Genomic DNA, 18,108 nt, shown 5'->3' on the forward strand with positions numbered 1-18,108 from the left:
GTACACTGTGTGTGTACACTATGTGTGTGTGTACACCTGTGTGTGTGTGTACACTGTGTGTGTTTACACCTCTGTGTGTGTGTGTACACCTGTGTGTGTGTACACCTCTGTGTGTGTGTGTGTACACCTCTGTGTGTGTGTACACTAAGTGTGTGTGTACACTGTGTGTGTGTACACCTGTGTGTGTGTACACCTCTGTGTGTGTGTACACCCGTGTGTGTACACTATGTGTGTGTGTACACCTGTGTGTGTGTACACTATCTGTATGTGTACACCTGTGTGTGTGTGTACACTGTGTGTGTACATGTGTGTGTGTACACCTGTGTGTGTGTGTACACCTCTGTGTGTGTACACCTGTGTGTGTGTACACTATGTGTGTGTGTACACCTGTGTGTGTGTGTACACCTGTGTGTGTGTACACTATATGTGTGTGTACACTATGTGTGTCTGTACACCTGTGTGTGTGTGTGGGGAGCGATAGTGTAGCGGTTAGCGCGCTGCGCTATGAACCCGGCGACGCGGGTTCGATTCATGCTCACGGCCAACACCAATGACGATTATCTTAACCGGTCCCGGGCCTCCCCTAGGTCGACTCAGCCTCAAATTAGTAACTGGTGCAGTGTGTAAACATTGCCACTAGGGAGACAAAGGCGGTCGGGCGTGGTGCTGGCCACCCACCCCCTCGTGTACCGTTACCGGCCTTCATAGGTGCTCGCTAACAGCACTTGCCCCTACAGTCTGTTAAGGCTATATGGGGGATCTTTGTACACGTGTGTGTGTACACGTGTGTGTGTGTGTACACACACACACACACGTGTGTGTGTGTGTGTGTACACGTGTGTGTGTACACACGTGTGTGTGTGTACACGTGTGTGTGTGCACACGTGTGTGTGTGTACACGTGTGTGTGTGTACACCTGTTCAGATGCCTTCTATGACCTCCTGTCACAGGTGCTGGCTAAAGTGGCCCCTCGGGATAGAGTCATCTTGTTGGTTAACTTCAATGCCCGAGTTGGTCATGATGCTGGCACCTGGTCTGGAGTGATTGGAAGGCATGGGCCAGATCAGCTCAATAACAACGGTAGGAGGCTGCTAGATTTTTGTGCAGCCCATGGGCTTGTAATTACCAACACGCTGTTCCGGCATCGGCGCATCAACACAACATCATGGATGCATGCCGGGTCCAAGCAAGAACATCTGCTGGACTACATAGTGACGGACCAGCGGATGCGAGCCCATGTCCTTGACACCAGGACCTACCGTGGAGCTGATCTGCCCTCTGACCATCGACTAGTCATCTGTAAGTTGCGCCTGCCATTCTTCCACTCCGGTGGTGGGTGTACACCCAAGACCCCATTCCAACCTAAGGTGGCCTGGTCTCAGCTAGCTGATGGAAGTTGCAAGCGAGAATTTCATAATCACTTGCAGCTGATGTCGAGGGTAAATGGGCGAGGTTTAGGACTGTGACTCATGCAGCTGCAATGGCTGCTTTGGGTACGCGGTCCAGACCTCCCCAGAGACCCTGGCTGACAGAGGAGGTGTTCAGGCTGGATGAGAAAAAGTGACAGGCCCACGCTCATCATCTACAGCATCCCACGTCAGAGAATGAGAAGGCTTACCGCAGCCTTCGCTCGGAGGTTCCGAGAGCCGTGAGGCGCTGCAAAGATGGGTGGTGGTCGCGGGTTGCCGAGGAGATGGAGTCTGCCTCAATGGCCCGCGATCACAAATCTCTATTTAACTCCATCAAAAAAGTAACCTGCAGCGCCACACCTATTACCATCATTAGGGGAAAAAACGGTGATCCAATCTCCGGGGCGTGGAGCTGAGTGGACTTGCCGATGACTGGTACCAGCGGTGTCAAGATCGGCCTCTATGGAGAGGCTCGTGAAGGACGCTACTGGGCAGTTGGAGGCAGTCGCCCTCCAGCGCCGCTCACAACAACGAGCGGAGTGCCGGGCGGCTAAAACACAGCAGTTTGGCACAGCAGGGGGGGCACAGGTGTTGCCATCGGCCACTCATCTCAGTCAGTCGACCCGTGGCAACTGCCGGCTCTGCCCCCGTGTCGTCCTGCCAGCGGGCGTTCGACACTTCATGGAGGGGGGTGGGGTGAAGGGAGGGGGTATTCTGTGCCGTCACATTCACGTGACGTGACGTGCGGGCGGCCGCGTCATCACCGTGTTGACGACGTGGATTGCCGGTCGTCACGGTGCGAATCCTGACAGGTGCCGGAGGCGAGGCCGCTGACCAAGGGAGCGCCACCGCGCGCGGCCGCGGCACCCCCCACGTGGAACGCGACGACCACGGCGGCGGCGACGGCGGCGGCGGCGACGACGCGGCCGAGCAGCGTCCCACGGAACGACGGAGACCGCCGCGGGCGCTCCCAGCCAGCGCCCACGGCGGCACACGGGCAGCAGCGGCGGCGGCAATCCGGTATCCGCTCTACAAACGTGCTGGTGGCGATAGTGGTGGTGGTGATGGTGGTGGTGGTGATGGTGGTGGTAGTGCTGGTAATGTTGATGATGGTGGTGCCGTGCCAGCCTTCTCCCCAGTGACATCGCCACGCACACACAGACACGCAAAGACTGGGATCCCCCGTATAGCCTTAACAGACTGTGCGACACACGAGGGGGTGGGTGGCCAACACCACGCCCGGCCGCCTTTGTCTCCCCAGTGGCCATGTTTACACAGCACACCAGGTACTCATTTGAGGCTGAGTCGACCTAAGGGTGGCACAGGACCTGTACAGATAATCTGTTGGTGGCCGTGAGCGGGATTCGATCTCGGGTCGCTGGGTTAGTAGCGCAGCGTAGCGCTAACCCCTACACTACCGCTCCCCCAGCACAGGCATACGTACACATAGCAACACACTTAGAACTCACCACACATACCATACTCCACAGACACACACACATGCGCCCAAGTCAGGAATTGAACCCAGGTTACCCCGTGTTGCCTACACAGTCAAGTGCCCTGAGCAAGGCCTCTTTAAGGCCGCCATGGTACACTCACCATTATGAACCTCCTTATAGACAGCTAGACCCAGGGCTCGAACCCAGGTCCTCAACACTGCTGGTTCAGTGTCTCAGACACAGCCATTATGAACCCCCTTAGAGAGATACACACCCAGACCGGTTCAGAAAATCGTCACTAGTGTTGGCAGTGAGCGGGAATCGAACCCGGATCGCCGAGTTCATAGCGCAGCGCGCTAACCGCTACACTACCGCTCCCCACACACACCACAACAACAACAACAACCGCCATTCGCCACTAAGTGGCGGTGACGTCACCATGACGCTTGTGCCAGGCCATGTGCACCTTGAGGTCACGTGAAGTGTCGAACGCCCGCTGGCATGAGGTCACGGGGCAGACCCAAGTGCCACGGGTCGACTGACTAAGATGACTGAGATGACTGGCTGATGCACCACCTGTGCCCCCTACTGTGCCAACCTGCTGTGCTTTAGCCACCCGGCGCTCCGCTCGTTGTTGTGAGCGTCGCTCCTCCGCCCTCCGTTGTTATTGGAGGGCGACTGCCTCCAACTGCCCAGTAGCGTCCTTCACGAGCCTCCTCCACAGAGGCCGATCTGGACACCGCTGGTACCAGTCATCGGCAAGTCCACTCAGCTCCACGTCCTCCTGTACCACATCACTCCATCTCTTCTCTAGCCCGTGCCGCGCCCGTTTAGCCCCCTCGATCCGGCTGAACAAAAGCTGTTCCGGCATGCGGTGGCTGGGCATGCGGGCTACATGACCCAGCGAACGCAGCCTTGCCTGCCGGAGGAGCTCACCGATGGAGCTCACCGATGGGACCTTGCCCAGATCTTTCAATGATGTGTGAGTTCCTCACACAATCCAGCCTGGTTAAACCCAGGTTGGATCGTAGGCAGGCTAGCCTAACTGTTTCTAACTGGCGAAGATGTTCCATTAAGGGGGTCCACGTTTCGCAAGCGTAGAGAAGGGAGGGAATGACCGTGGCCAAGAAGACTTGAAGCTTAGTGCGGAGCGACAGACCAGGTAGCTTCCACACAGCGCTACGCAACCGATGAAAAGATATTGCCGCTCGACTGATTCGGAGTGAGACCTCTGCTGTTAAACTGGAGCCGGTCATAAGCACACTGCCCAGGTATGGGAAACTCTCCACTCTCTCCACAACTGCCCCATCACCGATTGGGAGTTGTGGGGGTGGAGTGTCCGATGGTACAAAATACCCAGGCAGGTGCTTAGTTTTGGTGGGGCTGATGGTAAGGCCCCATCTCTTAGTGGCACGCTCCAGTCTCAGCAGCAGCGTCTCCAACTCCTCTGAATGAGCAGCTATTACCAAACCATCGGCATACACAACGTGGTTGAGCAATAGGGAGCCATCCCTTGACTGCACCCGGGCATCGATCAGCCTCCCATTATATCTGTACCAAATGGAGATTCCCCCGGTACAGCTATTGAAGGCTTCACGAACTACGTGGTCAAAATAGATGTTAAATAATGTGGGAGCCAGAGGACATCCCTGTCGCACCCCAAGGTGTACAGGGAATGGCTCTGACTCCCGGCCACGTAGTTTTACCCGGGCCCGCTCACCATCATGCAGGTCCTTAATGATCGTGAGCAGAGGGTTAGGGACTCCAAAAGCGCGATAAATACCCCAGAGCCCAGGCCTACTGATGGTATGATAGGCCTTGACCAGGTCAATAAAGCAGAGATGTAGGTCTTGTGGGAATTCCCTACACCTCTGCTGTAGCAGACGGACAGAAAATATGGCATCTGTGCAGAACCGCCCGTTCCTGAAACCGCATTGGAGCTCCGCAAGCCTCTCCTCACCGTGCCTGGCAAGGCGATGTTGAATAATCCCTGCCAGGACCTTTCTCGGCACACTGAGGAGTGAGATGCCCCTGTAGTTGTTACAGTCTGTGCGGTCCCTCTTCTTAAAAAGGGGGACCACCAGGGCATCCTTGCAATCCTGCGGAACCCGTCCAGTGGTCCAGACTGTTGTTATGATGTCATATAGGGCAGTCTGTGCACAAACGCCACCCTCCCTCAGCATTTCGCTTGGGAGATCATCTCTGCCCGCTGCCTTTCCTGGTCTCAGACTCCGGATCGCCACTCAGTACTTCCTCAACAGATGCCACCTCAGCCAGCCACTCACAGGGGGTGACTTCTTCCAATATTTGAGGCACCGCAGCCTCAGCAGGGTAATCTTCACTTTGTGCCACGATGCTTTCCTGGCTGAGGGATTTTCCCTCCCCCAGGACCTCACAGAAATGCTGAGCAAATCTGCAAACCTGTTCCTGGGGGTCGGAGATTGGATCACCGTTTTTTCCCCTAATGATGGTCCGTCACTATGTAGTCCAGCAGATGTTCTTGCTTGGACCCGGCATGCATCCATGATGTTGTGTTGATGCGCCGATGCCGGAACAGCGTGTTGGTAATTACAAGCCCATGGGCTGCACAAAAAATCTAGCAGCCTCCTACCGTTGTTATTGAGCTGATCTGACACACACATACTGACACACACACACTGACACACACACATTTACACACACTGACACACACACTGACACACACACACTGACACACACACACACACTGACACACACACTGACACACACACTGACACACACTGACACACACACTGACACACACACTGACACACACACACTGACACACACACACTGACACACAAAGATAAAGACAAAGATCCCCCGTATAGCCTTAACAGACTGTAGGGGCAAGTGCTGTTAGCGAGCACCTATGAAGGCCGGAACGGTACACGAGGGGGTGGGTGGCCAGCACCACGCCCGACCGCGTTTGTCTCCCTAGTGGCGATGTTCACTGACACACACTGGCACACACACTGACACACACTAACACACACACTAACACACACTGACACACACAACAACAACCGCCATTCGCCACTAAGTGGCGGTGACGTCACCACGACGCTTGTGCCAGGCTATGTGCACCCTGAGGCCACGTGAAGTGTCGAACGCCCGCTGGCAGGAGGTCACGGGGCAGACCCAGGTGCCACGGGTCGACTGACTGAGATGACTGGCTGATGCACCACCTGTGCCCCCTACTGTGCCAACCTGCTGTGCTTTAGCCACCCGGCGCTCCGCTCGTTGTTCTGAGCGTCGCTCCTCCGCCCTCCGTTGTTGTTGGAGGGCGACTGCCTCCAACTGCCCAGTAGCATCCTTCACAAGCCTCCTCCACAGAGGCCGATCTTGACACCGCTGGTACCAGTCATCGGCAAGTCCACTCAGCTCCACGTCCTCCTGTACCACATCACTCCATCTCTTCTCTAGCCCGTGCCGCGCCCGCTTAGCCCCCTCAATCCGGCCAAACAAAAGCTGTTTCGGCATGCGGTGGCTGGGCATGCGGGCTACATGACCCAGCCATCGCAGCCTTGCCTGCCGGAGGAGCTCACCGATGGGACCCTGCCCAGATCTTTCAAGGATTTGTGAGCTCCTCACACAATCCAGTCTGGTTAAACCCAGGATGGATCGTAGGCAGGCCAGCCTAAATGTTTATAACCGGCGAAGATGTTCCATTAGGGGGGTCCACGTTTCGCAAGCGTAGAGAAGGGAGGGAATGACCGTGGCCGAGAAGACCTGAAGCTTAGTGCGGAGCGACAGACCAGGTAGCTTCCACACAGCGTTACGCAACCGATGAAAAGATATTGCCGCTCGACTGATTCGGAGTGAGACCTCTACTGTTAAACTGGAGCCACACTGACACACACACACACTGACACACACACTGATACACACACACTGACACACACACTGACACACACACTGACACACAAAAACAAAGATCCCCCATATAGCCTGTAACAGACTGTAGGGGCAAGTGCTGTTAGCGAGCACCTATGAAGGCGGTACACGAGGGGGTGGGTGGCCAGCACCACGCCCGACCGCCTTTGTCTCCCTAGTGGCGATGTTTACACACCGCACCAGGTACTCATTTGAGGCTGAGTCGACCTAGGGGAGGCCCGGGACCGGTTCAGATAATCGTCACTGGTGTTGGCCGTGAGCATGAATCGAACCCGGGTCGCCAGGTTCATAGCGCAGCGCGCTAACAGCTACACTATCGCTCCCCACAAACACACAAAAAAACACACTGACACACATACACACACACTGACACACTGACACACACACTGACACACACACTGACACACACACACTTACCGGCCGTATCAATCCCCTCCCGTGACCGCCAAATCCCCATCCGCTCCGAGCTTCCAGGAATTCGAGAGCAGCCCTTGATGTTGCCGAGCGGAACGTGCCGAGATGTTTACTCATCTTACACCCCCACCACCCCGCCCCTCCTACATCTTATAAAAAATATATGAATAATATATTTTAGTGATAATAATGAGGTGGAACGGCTTCAGACCGCCTCGCTCCGGCGTTTGTCGAAGTTTTCCGCAGGCTCGCTGCTTTGAAATGTTTCGACGCTTTGAAACAGCCCCTGTTATTTGTTTTGTTTGCGTTGTCGTGTCGTGTTGTTTATTTGTTGACTGCTGCCCTTGTTGTTGTAACTTTCTGATACCCGGCGGGCTGGCGGGGCGGGGGGGCGGATGTGCCCCCTCAGTTGTACATCTGTAAGTAACAACAGAAGCAAGGGGGCACGTCCATAAATGACGTCACGCGAGTTTGGACGATTTTTGAACCCCCCCCCCGCTTCGTCACACGACGTCACAAAAAGTCAGACCCCTCCCCCCTTAAATATGACGTCACAAAGCTCTACGCCACCCCCCCCCCCCAAACAAAAATTTAAACATCATAGTTCATAGTTCCATTTATTTGGTATAGCCCTGTGAGCCATTCGGCTCTTGAATCGGGTGCAACCGCAACAAACAAAAAACATGAACAAGAAAACATCTTAAAGTGACTATGTGACTGTGCAAACAGAAAATCCAGGAAAAAATATCAAAATATTCCTGAAATAGCACCGTACATCAACGCTGTGTGCAAAAATCCCAGTGGGATGCAAGTCAAATAACAACAACCACAAGACAACTGAGATTAAGGCCATCAGTCTAACTCCGTACTACAATAAACAAAAACACGGCCAAAACAAAAAAACTTTTCGAAATCACCAAAATAAAGCCATAAATCCAATGTAACAGTGATCATAGGGACTGTGACCGAATTTTTAACAATAAACTACATAAATAAATTATAACACCAAAATCTAGAGCCATATTTTAGGCCACTGAATAGCAGTGGCACCTAGGGGTGTACAACTCCTCTAGAGCAGTTTTGAGTGAAGATCTCATAGGTAGTGATTCAAGTTGCAGTTTATTGGCAATAGCATTCCAGACCCTGGGGGCATCAATAGCAAAGGCCCTTCCTCCAGTTTTTGTACGGCAATAGGGAATGTGAAGCTGGTAAATGAGCGAAGACCTGAGGTCAAATTTGTTCTTTGAAACAGAGACGAGATCCAGCAGCAGGTGGTCTGTGGATTTTTTTGTAAGTACATCGTGAATAAATAAGATCTGGTGCACAAGCCGTCGAACATTAAGAGATGTTAAGTTTGACCCAATGTAGAGATCACAGTGGTGAGTCCTACATCGGCAGTTCGATGTAAATCTTAAGGCCGAGTGATAGATGGAATCAAGCTTCTTCAGTACAGTACTTGGGGCTGATTTATACACGATGTCACAGTAGTTAAGTAGAGGCACATGCTTCAAATCGCTTTAAACTATTGCCATTGTAGTGCGTATTTAATGTGGCGCTGCACTCTGATGTTGTAGGAGAAAACATTTATATATATATAAAAGTATATCTAATTACGTAGAACGTGTTGTCTATATTTATTTAAAGTTGCTCATTTTGATGTGACGTCACATTTCTCAAACACCCCCCCCCCTCCTCGTCACACATCGTCACAAATGTCTGACTCCCCCCCCCCTCCCCTAGGTGCGTGACGTCATTTATGGACGGCCCCCAAGTAAAAATATCTTCCATAATAGAGGTGTTTTTGGATCGCGATCTAATACCCCCCCAAACCCCCCCCCCCCCCCTCTTGTAGATATTGACATTGGTCGCGAAAGCCTCCGGCTACGTGTTATAATAAAGACCTTCACAGGTCCTCCGGTTTCTCCTCCGGTAACACGTTCTCCTGCGGAGGGAGCTGGTAGGAACGTTGGTTTGCTCGGTCAATGACCAGGGTCAACAGCGGCACCACCACGTGGTGTATTCCGCAAACATGCCCGACTGTGAGGGCGGGCACAAGCCGGCGTGAGTAGGTGAAACGTTGAGTTTTATAAGGGCACCACGGGGTGACCAGCCCCTCCCCACCCAGCCCCACCCCTCCCAGCCTGCCCCTCCCCACACACCACCCAGCCCCTCCCCACCCTCCCCTCTCCACCCAGCCCCACCCCTCCCACCCTCCCCACCCAGCCCCTCCCCACCCAGCCCCTCCCCTCCCACCCCCCACGCAGCCCCTCCCCACCCTCTCCTCTCCACCCAGCCCCACCCCTCCCATGTTTGGATGCACGACGGACGGACGGACACAATAATCCCCTGTGGGCTGGTGGTGTAACCAGAGGTTCCTACACAGTACAACCCTGCGCTGTGATACAGCGGGGTTGTGATTGGGGCTCGCGAAGGACGCCGCTGCTGCTATTGCTGGGCAGTTGGAGGCAGTCGCCCTCCGGCAACAACGGAGAGCAGAGGAGCGACGCTGACAACAACGAGCGGAGCGCCGGGCGGATAAACGCAGCGGGTTGGCACAAATGGTGGTGCATCTAGCGGTCATCTCAGTCAACCCATGGCACCTTCTGGGTCTGTCCCGTGACCTCCTGTCAGCAGCGAGCCTTTGACAATTCACGTCATGGCCTCAGAGTGCACCTAGCCTGGCACAGGCGCCGTGAATGGGGGGGTGTTGGGTATTGGTGGTTGTGATGCAAATGGACGGTCCCACCACACAGCGGTCAAAGTCGTAACAGCAGTCCAACGACGTGAGCTGTGGAACTCCCTCCCCTCCCTCCCTCCCCTCCCTCCCTCCCTCCATCACCTCCATCACCTCCCTCCCTCCCCTCCCTCCCTCCATCACCTCCATCACCTCCCCTCCCTCCCCTCCCTCCCCTCCCTCCATCACCTCCCTCCCCTCCATCACCTCCCTCCCTCCCCTCCCTCCCCTCCCTCCATCACCTCCCTCCCTCCCTCCCCTCCATCACCTCCCTCCCTCCCCTCCATCACCTCCCTCCCCTCCCTCCCTCCCTCCCTCCCCTCCATCACCTCCCTCCCTCCCCTCCCACACCTCCCTCCCCTCCCTCCCCTCCATCACCTCCCTCCCCTCTCTCCCATCCCTCTCCCCCCTCCCCCCCTCCCTCCCCTCCATTCCCTCCCCTCCATCACCTCCCTCCGTTGGGGTAGTGATAGGGGTTGGGGTAGTGATAGGGGTTGGGGTAGTGATAGGGGTTGGGGTATTGATAGGGGTTGGGGTAGTGATAGGGGTTGGGGTAGTGATAGGGGTTGGGGTAGGGGTTGGGGTAGTGATAGGGGTTGGGGTAGTGGTAGGGGTTAGTGTAGTGATAGGGGTTGGGGTAGTGATAGGGGTTGGGGTGGTGATATGGGTTGGGGTAGTGATAGGGGTTGGGGTAGTGATAGGGGGTGGGGTAGTGATAGGGGTTGGGGTAGTGATAGGGGTTGGGGTAGTGGTAGGGGTAGTGATAGGGGTTGGGGTGGTGATAGGGGTTGGGGTAGTGATAGGGGTTGGGGTAGTGATAGGGGTTGGGGTAGTGATAGGGGTTGGGGTGGTGGTAGTGGTAGGGGTTGTGGTAGTGGTAGGGGTTGTGGTAGTGTAAGGCGTTGTGAAAGGGTGCAGGGGCAGGGAGTAGCAGTATCGGAATCTGAATATTTATCCCGGAGAAATCCGATGAGCTATAAAGCTCTTTTTCACAGATGGCCAGTAGGGGGCGAGTAAAAATGTTCCAACAACAAACACGATAGGAGTGAAACGTATGACAAAGGTAAACAAAAATCACCCCAAAAGTACACACAAACACCACACTGAGCCATCCTCCATCCTACCGGGCAAAGCCCACTGAGCTATCAACCCATTTGTCAGATTGCGACCTGACCACCAGCGACAGCCGAACAAAGCGGCCCGTCATTCGCCCACTTCACAGCAGCCAAATGTCATCGAAGTCATCTCGACGCAGGATTTCGAACCCCGTGCTTGCCGGAGCTCCGAACGACCCCACGTGTCCTGTGTCTCGCCTTGCAGGCAGCGGCTGCCCCGACCCTCCGCTGCCCTGGGGCATCCTGGGACTCCTCCTGCCCCTCGTGTGGTGAGGGGGGCCACGGGCGGCGGCGGCGGCTGACGCGGTACGGGAGGCTTTCGACGGCCGGTGCCAGGGGCCGTGGAAAGGTTCGGCGTCTGCGGAGGCGGCTTTCGTGAAGGACGCCGCCGCCGCCGGCGGCTCTGGGCAGAGCCGGCGGCGGTGGCGGCGGCTCCCTCCGGCGAGAGTGGAGGGAGCGGCGCTCGCGACGACGAAGCGGAGCGCCGGGCGGCCGCGCCGCGAGCGAAGTTGGCGCAAGGCGGTGGGTGGCGGCTGCCGGTACAACTCGTGGCACCCGGGCCTCTACGCCGCGGCCTCCCGCGAGCGGCCGAGCCTTCGGCGACCACTTGGACGCGGCCCTCGGCAGGCGCACCTGGCCTGGCACGGGCGCCGTGGCGAAGTCGCGAACCCGCGGCAGTCGGTGAAGATCGCGAAGACGACGGAGTGAGGAAGATCGCGACGGGAGACGGTCGCGGGGAGGAAGATGGCGGAGGGCGACCTCCCACGTGACCCCCAACATCACGGGCGCTGCGTTCTCCTCTACCGCAGACCCCGTGTCTCTCTGTCTCTCTCTCTGTCTTTCTGTCTCTATATTTGTCTCCGTCTCTCTTTCTATCTCTCGCTGTCTCCCTGTCTCTCTGTCTCTCTCTCTCTCTGTCTGTCTCTGTCTCTATCTTTGTCTATGTCTCTCTCTGTCTGTGTGCTGGAGGGCCTCCCGCGCACAAGCGGGACAGAGCCGCCAAGGGTGTCCGCGCGGAACGTTGCTCTCAAGCGATTGCCCCTCACCGGGGGAGAGACAAAGGCGGCCGGGCGTGGAGCTGGCCACCCCCCACCACCGCCCTCGTGTGTGCTGTGCCAGCCTTCATTGACGCTGCCCCAGGTCGAGGGCTTCACCGGAATTATTGGGGTTTGTTGTAGGTTGTTTTGTGCTCGCTGCTCTAGCGTCAAATGGAGTTGTACAAAAACAAAATGGTGGACGTTGCCAGGGCAGACGTTGATCCAGCGGGACGGTTTTGCCGCAAGCGCCGTACGTCGCCCTTCGAACGTTCACCGAACGTCGCACGGCAAACGTTCACCGAACGTTCACGGTACGTTCACCGAACGTCGCACGGCCAACGTTCACCGAACGTTCACGGTACGTTCACTGAAAGTTCACCGAATGTCCGTCATTCTTTCTTCGTGGGCCATTTTGCATTCCGACCGTTGTCGTTGTCAAGGGGGAGGGGGTGGGGTGTGTGGGGGTGTGGGTGAGACATGTTGAAAAGACAACATGTGTTGCGTGTAATCTTCATGTTACATGTTTTTGGAGGGAGGGAGGGAGGGGTGTCAACACCGTCCACTTTTAATTCTCGCGCCGCCAAAATCGTCGTCGACGTCGCTGACGTCACATCGCGAGTGCGTTCCGAAGCGCGGCGATTCGTTTCATCGTTTCAAATATATAATTTATATTTTTTTATAATTGTTCAAGTCCTAACGATGGCCAGGTATTGTTTTGAAGCGGTGGTCCATTAACCTGGGGGGGCAGGGGGCGGGTGGGGGGGGTGCACGCTGCACCACCTGGGTAGTGCGAGAAGCCCTTCCTGGGGGGGGGTAGCGAGCGAGACACGGACAGATTTGTGATGAAAAGTTAAATCATCGAAAACGCGAATTAAGCACCCGGGTGCACGTCAGGTTACAACTTACCTAGTTTAATCAAACCCTACCTACTTACTACTACGTGTTTGTTGTTAACATTGTACATCGTTTTGTTTTTAGTAATGATCGATAGCCAATTCTGCAGGTTGTGGTGGACCCCACTGGGGGGGGTTGAAATCGCTGTTTGTGCGGAACGATTCCTCGTCCCGCTGAGCGGACAGCCGCAGCCACACGTGGTGCATCAGCAGCAGCAGGAGCAGACGCAGCAAAAGAAGCAGCAGCAGAAAAAGCAGCAGCAGAAGAAGCAGCAGAAGTAACAGCGGCAGCTGCAGCAGCAGAGGCAGCAGCAGAAGCCATAGCGGCAACAACAGCAGCTGTAGCTGCAATAGTAATAGTAAGAGACAGCAGTAGTAGCAGCAGTAGCAAGAGAGATAGCAGCAGCAGTAGTAACAGCAGCAGTAGTAGTATTAGCAGCAGCACTAGCAGCAGTAGTATTAGCAGTAGCAGTAACAACAGCAGTAGTATTAGCAGCAGTAGTAACAGCAGTATTATCAGCAGCAGTAGTATTAGCAGTAACAGCAGGAGTAGTAGCAGCAGTAGTAACAGCAGTAGTAATGGCAGCAGTAGTAACAGCAGTAGTAATAGCAGCAGTATTATCAGCAGTAGTATTAGCAGTAGCAGTAACAGCAGCAGTAGTAGCAGCAGTAGTAACAGTATTATCAGCAGCAGTAGTATTAGCAGTAGCAGTAACAGCAGCAGTAGTATTAGCAGTAACAGCAGGAGTAGTAGCAGCAGTAGTAACAGCAGTAGTAATAGCAGCAGTAGTAACAGCAGTAGTAATAGCAGCAGTATTATCAGCAGTAGTATTAGCAGTAGCAGTAACAGCAGCAGTAGTAGCAGCAGTAGTAACAGTATTATCAGCAGCAGTAGTATTAGCAGTAGCAGTAACAGCAGCAGTAGTAACAGCAGAAACAACAACAAATAAAAACAACACGCACGAAGTGTTGGGGGGAGGGGTGTTGGGGGGAGGGGTGTTGGGGGGAGGGGTGTTGAGGGGAGGGGTGTTGGGGGGAGGGGTGTTGGGGGGAGGGGTGTTGGGGGGAGGGGTGTTGGGGGGAGGGGTGTTGGGGGGAGGGGTGTTGGGGGTGGAGGCTTCAACGCGCGTCGCGTCGCCCCTGCTGCTGGGAGGCGTCGTGACCCCCCCACCCGCCCGCGACGCGTGGAGCCACCGCGTGGAGCCAACCACGTGATGCCACCGCGCGATGCCACCGCATGGAGCCAACCACGTGATGCCACCGCATGGAGCCAACCGCGTGGAGCCAACCACGTGATGCCGCCGCGCGATGCCACCGCATGGAGCCACCGCGTGGAGCCACCGCGTGGAGCCAACCGCGTGGAGCCACCGCGTGGAGCAAACCGCGCAATGCCACCGCGCGATGCCACCGCGTGGAGCCAACCGCGTGGAGCTTTGTGCGCGGGGTGCGGCGGGCGAGCGGACGACTCGGAGCGCCGTCAACCCCTCTGTGCACAGGGCTCGACCCAGCGGTGGCACCTCGAAGCTGAGCCAGCTCTCGGAAGTTCCACGTTCCCGTGGCGGGAGGGCGAGGGTGGCTGGGGTGGGAGTCCACAACTCTCGCCGCGGCCCAGGAATTATTTGGCGAAGTTGTCTGCGAGCGAGGGACCTCTTGGGAGACGCCCTCTTGAGCCGCAGTGAGCCTCTGCTACTTCACGAACTTCGACGTCGATACATTTTGGTTTTTTCCCGCGGCCTCAAGAACTACCGTTATTTTATCCGCAAATGCAATAAACACTTCTCTGATAGACGTGTGCGAGTGTGCACGCGTGTGTATGTGAGAGTGCGTGTGTGAGTGTGTGTATGTGAGCGTGCGTGTGTGAGTGTGTGTATGTGAGCATGCGTGTGTGAGTGTGTGTATGTGAGCATGCGTGTGCGTGTGGGGAGCGGTTCGTGTAGCGGTCAGCGCTGATGACCGCTACATGAACCTGGCGACCCGGGTTCGATTCCCGCACACGGCCAACACCGGTGACGATTATCCTAACCGGTCCTGGGCCTCCCCTAGGTCGACTCAGCCTCAAATGAGTACCTGGTGCGGTATGTAAACGTCGCCGCTGGGGAGACAAAGGCGGTCGGGCGTGGTGCTGGCCACCCACTCCCTCGTGTACCGTGCCGGCCTTCATAGGTGCTAACAGGACTTGCCCCAACAGTCTGGTACGGCTATATACGGGGGATCTTTGTGTTTGTGTGTGCATGTGTGTGTGAGTGTTAGTAGCGGTTAAACAACCCCCTACCTCCTCGCGGTGCCGGACGGGCAACTCTGTCGTGGACAGTGCTGTGGGGGGAGGGCCAATTCCGATTGGCCCCTCCCCTCATGGCGTCTGTGACCACCACAGGGGCTAAACGGGGGCTCTGGATGGGTGCGAGGGGCTGGTAACCCCTCCACCTTCAAAATTTACCACGAAACCACGAATTAAAAATGTAACTAATAAGCTTGTGCCGCAGGCCCCGGGGGGACAGGCGTCTATGACGTCTCCTGGCCAAACCCCAATTGGCGGAGCCAGGAGATTGAATCTCTACCCTCAGGGCTCCTCCAGAAACAACGAAAAGCCACTTCGTGTGGCCACGTGGAATGTTCGAACGCTCACTGCGGAGGAGAGGCTGCCACTCCTCTGTCGGGAGCTGGACCGGTACCGCCTGGATCTCTGTGGCATTCAGGTGGACCGGTGCTGGCTCCTGCCATCATGAGGGGTGGACAGTCCTTTACTCGGGCCAGCAGACTGCCAAACAACAGGGTGTGGTTCTTCTTTTGAACAAAAGAATGAAGGGGGCGTGGGAGCGTGGCGGTGAGGTGTGGGAAGCTGTAAGCCCCAGGCTACTTTGGGCTCGCCTTCCCATCAACCGGAAGCGAGGAGTGGTGGTCATGGTTAGTTATGCTCCCACCGAAGACGAACATCCATCGAGGGATACAGGCAAAGCCGATGAGTCAGATGCCTTCTATGACCTCCTGTCACAGGTGCTGGCTAAAGTGGCCCCTTGGGATAGAGTCATCTTGTTGGGTGACTTCAATGCCCAAATTGGTCATGATGCTGGCACCTGGTCTGGAGTAATTGGAGGGCAATAACAACGGTAGGAGGCTGCTAGATTGTTGTGCAGCCCATTGGCTTGTAATTACTGACACGCTGTTCCGGCATCGGCGCATCCACACATCATGGATCCATGCCGGGCCCAAGCAAGAACATCTGCTGGACTACAAAGTGACGGACCAGCAGATACGAGCCCATGTCCTTGACACCAGGACCTACTGTGGAGCTGATCTGCCCTATGACCATCGACTTGTCATCTGTAAGATGCACCTGCCATTCTTCCACTCCGGTCGTGGGTGTACACCCAGGACCCCATTCCAACGTAAAGTGGCCTGGTCTCAGATATCTGGTGAAAGTTGCAAGCGAGAATTTCATCATCGCTTGCGGCTGGGGATGGCATCGTCCCCCACTCCTCCTGATGTCGAGGGTAAATGGGCGAGGTTTAGGACTGTGACTCATGCAACTGCAATGGCTGCTTTGGGTACGCAGTCCAGACCTTCCCAGAGACCCTGGCTGACAGAGGTGCTTGGGATGGTTGAGAAAAAGAGACAGGCCCACTGTCATCGGCTACAGAATCCTACGTCAGAGAATGAGGAGGCTTACCGCAGCCTTCGCTCGGAGGTTCGGAGAGCCGTGAGGCGCTGCAAGGATGGGTGGTGGTCGCCGGTTGCTGAGGAAATGGAGTCTGCCTAGTGGCCCGCGATCACAAATCTCTATTCAACTCCATCAAAAAAGTAACCTGCAGCGCCACACCTATTACCATCATTTGGGGAAAAAACGGTGATCCAATCTCCGACCCCCAGGAACAGGTTTGCAGATTTGCTGAGCATTTCTGTGAGGTCCTGGGGGAGGGGAAATCCCTCAGCCAGGAAAACATCGTGGCACAAAGTGGGGATGACACTGCTGAGGCTGCGGTGCCTCAAACATTGGAAGAAGTCACCCCCTGTGAGTGGCTGGCTGAGGTGCCATCTGTTGAGGAAGTACTGAAGGCGATCTAGAGTCTGAGACCAGGAAAGGCACCGGGCAGAGATGATCTCTCAAGCGAAAGGCTGAGGGAGGGTGGCGTTTGTGCACAGACTGCCCTATATGACATCATAACAACAGTCTGGACCACTGGACGGGTTCCGCAGGATTGGAAGGATGCCCTGGTGGTCCCCCTCTTTAAGAAGGGGGACCGCACAGACTGTAACAACTACAGAGGCATCTCACTCCTCGGTGTGCCGGGAAAGGTCCTGACAAGGATTGTTCAACATCGCCTTGCCAGGCACGGTGAGGAGAGGCTTGCGGAGCCCAAATGCGGTTTCAGGAAAGGGCGGTCCTGCACAGATGCCATATTTTCTGTCCATCTGCTACAACAGAGGTGTAGGGAATTCCAGCATGACCTACATCTCTGCTTTATTGACCTGGTCAAGGCCTATGATACCATCAGTAGGCCTGGGCTCTGGGTTGTTCTTCGTGCTTTGGGGCCCCTGACCCTCTGCTCACTATCATTAAGGACCTTCACGATGGTGAGCGGGCCCGGGTAAAACTACGTGGCCGGGAGTCAAAGCCATTCCATGTACACGTTGGGATGCGACAGGGATGTCCTCTGGCTCCCACATTATTTAACATCCATTTTGACCACGTAGTTCGTGAAGCCTTCAATAGCTGTACCGGGGGAATCTCCATTTGGTACAAATGTAATGGGAGGCTGATCGATGCCCGGGTGCGGTCAAGGGATGGCTCCCTATTGCTCAACCACATTATGTATGCCGATGATTTGGTAATAGCTGCTCATTCAGAGGAGTAGTTGGAGACACTGCTGCTGAGACTGGAGCGTGCCACTAAGAGATGGGGCCTTACCCTCAGCCCCACCAAAACTAAGCACCTACCTGGGTATTTTGTACCATCGGACACTCCACCCCCACAACTCCCAATCGGTGATGGGGCAGTTGTGGAGAGAGTGGAGAGTTTCCCATATCTGGGCAGTGTGCTTATGACTGGCTCCAGTTCAACAGCAGAGGTCTCACTCCGAATCAGTCGAGCGGCAATATATTTTCATCGGTTGCGTAGCGCTGTGTGGAAGCTACCTGGTCTGTCGCTCTGCAC

The 18,108-nt window shown here is 55.6% G+C and overlaps 1 protein-coding gene across 2 annotated transcripts in view; it reads left to right on the forward strand.

The window, feature by feature from the left end:
* Positions 1-13,700, forward strand: part of LOC116937557 (V-set and transmembrane domain-containing protein 2B-like) — a 116,909-nt gene extending 103,209 nt beyond the window's left edge. For both annotated transcript variants that reach the window (XM_032944692.2, XM_032944691.2), the window contains 2 exons: positions 2,222-2,429; positions 11,232-13,700. In XM_032944692.2, the coding sequence (XP_032800583.1) occupies positions 2,222-2,429; positions 11,232-11,299 (276 nt within the window). In that variant the 3' untranslated portion in view covers positions 11,300-13,700. The remainder of the gene's footprint in view (positions 1-2,221; positions 2,430-11,231) is intronic.
* Positions 13,701-18,108: the final 4,408 nt, after the last annotated feature.

The sequence above is a fragment of the Petromyzon marinus genome, chromosome 63 (genome assembly GCF_048934315.1).
Source record: "Petromyzon marinus isolate PM22_M1 ecotype Great Lakes invasive population chromosome 63, UKy_Petmar_22M1.pri1.0, whole genome shotgun sequence".
Lineage (NCBI taxonomy): Eukaryota > Metazoa > Chordata > Hyperoartia > Petromyzontiformes > Petromyzontidae > Petromyzon > Petromyzon marinus.